Below are 1,627 nucleotides of genomic sequence, written 5' to 3' on the forward strand. Positions count from 1 at the left end.
CCCCCCCGCAGCGAGCGCTGCACGTTCTGCTCGAAGAGGCGCCGGTTGCTCTGCAGGACCTCGGCCGCCTCCTTGTTCAGGGGGTCCTCGGGGTTCGGCTCCTGGGGGGGCACAGACCCTGTGAGCCCCGAACCCAGACCCCAAAACTCCAGTAGCAGCCCCCCAGAACCCAAAACACTCCCCCCGGACCCCAAATTCCATTAACAGCCCCCCAGACCCCAAAACACTCTTCTTAGACCCCAAAACACTCCCCCCAGACCCCAAGCCCCATTAACACCCCCCAGGGACCCCAAAACCCTTTAAGAGAACCCCAAACCCCATGAACTCCCCCCGGGACTCCAAAACCTGTCCCTGCCCCCCCAGGCCCCTCAGCCCTCCCTGAACCCCCCAGGTGTGTCCCCAGGTGTCCCCATGTCCCTGTCCCCAGGTGTCCCCCAGGTGTCCCCCCAGGTGTGTCCCCGTGTTCCTCACCAGGAACAGGTACTGGAGGCCATAGATGATGGAGTTGATGGTCAGGACGGGCTTCCAGTCCTCCCTACGGACACGTCAGGGACACATAGACGTGGTCAGGGACACACGGACACGGCACCGACACACGGACATGTCAGGGACACGTCAGGGACACATGGACAGACGGACACACCCGGACCCGGGGCAGCCTGGCCACCACAGACACCAACAGGTGGCCACAGCCACGCCAGGGGGGAGCCCAGGGGAGGTGTTTGGTAGCCCCTCCATGGGTTGGTAGCCCCCCTAGATGTCGGTAGCTCCCCCAGATGTTGGTAGCCCCCCCCAGGGCTGTCAGTAGCCCCCCTAGATGCTGGTAGCCCACCTGAGGATGTTGAGGCACACGTTGCCCTCCAGGTCGATGTTGGGGTGATAAACCATCGTCTCGCACTTCACCTTGGGGGGGTCGTGGGGGTACCCCTGGCCCACCTGGGGGTGGGACACACAGTCACCGGTCACTAGCTGGTGGCCACCAGGCCCATCTTGGTGGCCACCAGCCCCCAGGGCCCCCCTTGGACCCACAGCGGCCCCAGCAGTGCCTGGTGGCCACCAGGTGTGTCCCCCCCCCCTCCAAGGCCACTGGTGGCCCAAGAGGGGGCTTGGTGGCCCAGGGACGGATTTGGTGGCCCAGGAGGGGTTTGGTGGCCCAGGAGGGGGTTTGGTGGCCCAAGGAGGGGTTTGGTGGCCCAGGGACAGGTTTGGTGGCCCAGGACTCACCTTAAAGCTGAAGACGAATTTGCCGCCCTTGTAGAAACCCTGAGGGACAGAGAAATGTCACCGGGGGGACATCTGGGGACACTGGGGAACACCTGGAGGGGTTGGGGACACTGGGGGGACCCCCAGGGATGGGAGAGGACAATTGGGGGCATCAGAGGGGGGGACATGGGGACAGTGGGGACCCCAGAGTGACCCGAGGGAAAGGGGGGGACAATCAGGGAGGGACCTGGGGGGGACAGGAGGTGACACGGGTGACACAGGGGGTGACACAGGTGACAGGGGAGGTGACGTTTGGGGACAGTCCCACCTCGTCAGGGCAGATGAGCAGCCGGAAGTGCAGCAGGTCGTCCTGGTCAGAGAAGTCGATCTCACACGTCTTGGGCAGGTTCAGCTCGTTGATGTC

At 64.4% G+C, this 1,627-nt stretch overlaps 1 protein-coding gene across 1 annotated transcript; it reads right to left on the reverse strand.

The window, feature by feature from the left end:
• Positions 1 to 3: 3 nt before the first annotated feature.
• UBE2M (ubiquitin conjugating enzyme E2 M) lies at positions 4 to 1,624 on the reverse strand (the record flags this gene model as incomplete). Its single annotated transcript, XM_027633565.1, has 5 exons — positions 4 to 101; positions 472 to 535; positions 833 to 936; positions 1,225 to 1,263; positions 1,532 to 1,624. Coding segments are annotated over 5 exons (398 nt in total), but the record flags the coding sequence as incomplete, so codon positions are not given.
• Positions 1,625 to 1,627: the final 3 nt, after the last annotated feature.

The sequence above is a fragment of the Corapipo altera genome, unplaced genomic scaffold (genome assembly GCF_003945725.1).
Source record: "Corapipo altera isolate COAL_440 unplaced genomic scaffold, ASM394572v1 59832, whole genome shotgun sequence".
NCBI lineage: Eukaryota > Metazoa > Chordata > Aves > Passeriformes > Pipridae > Corapipo > Corapipo altera.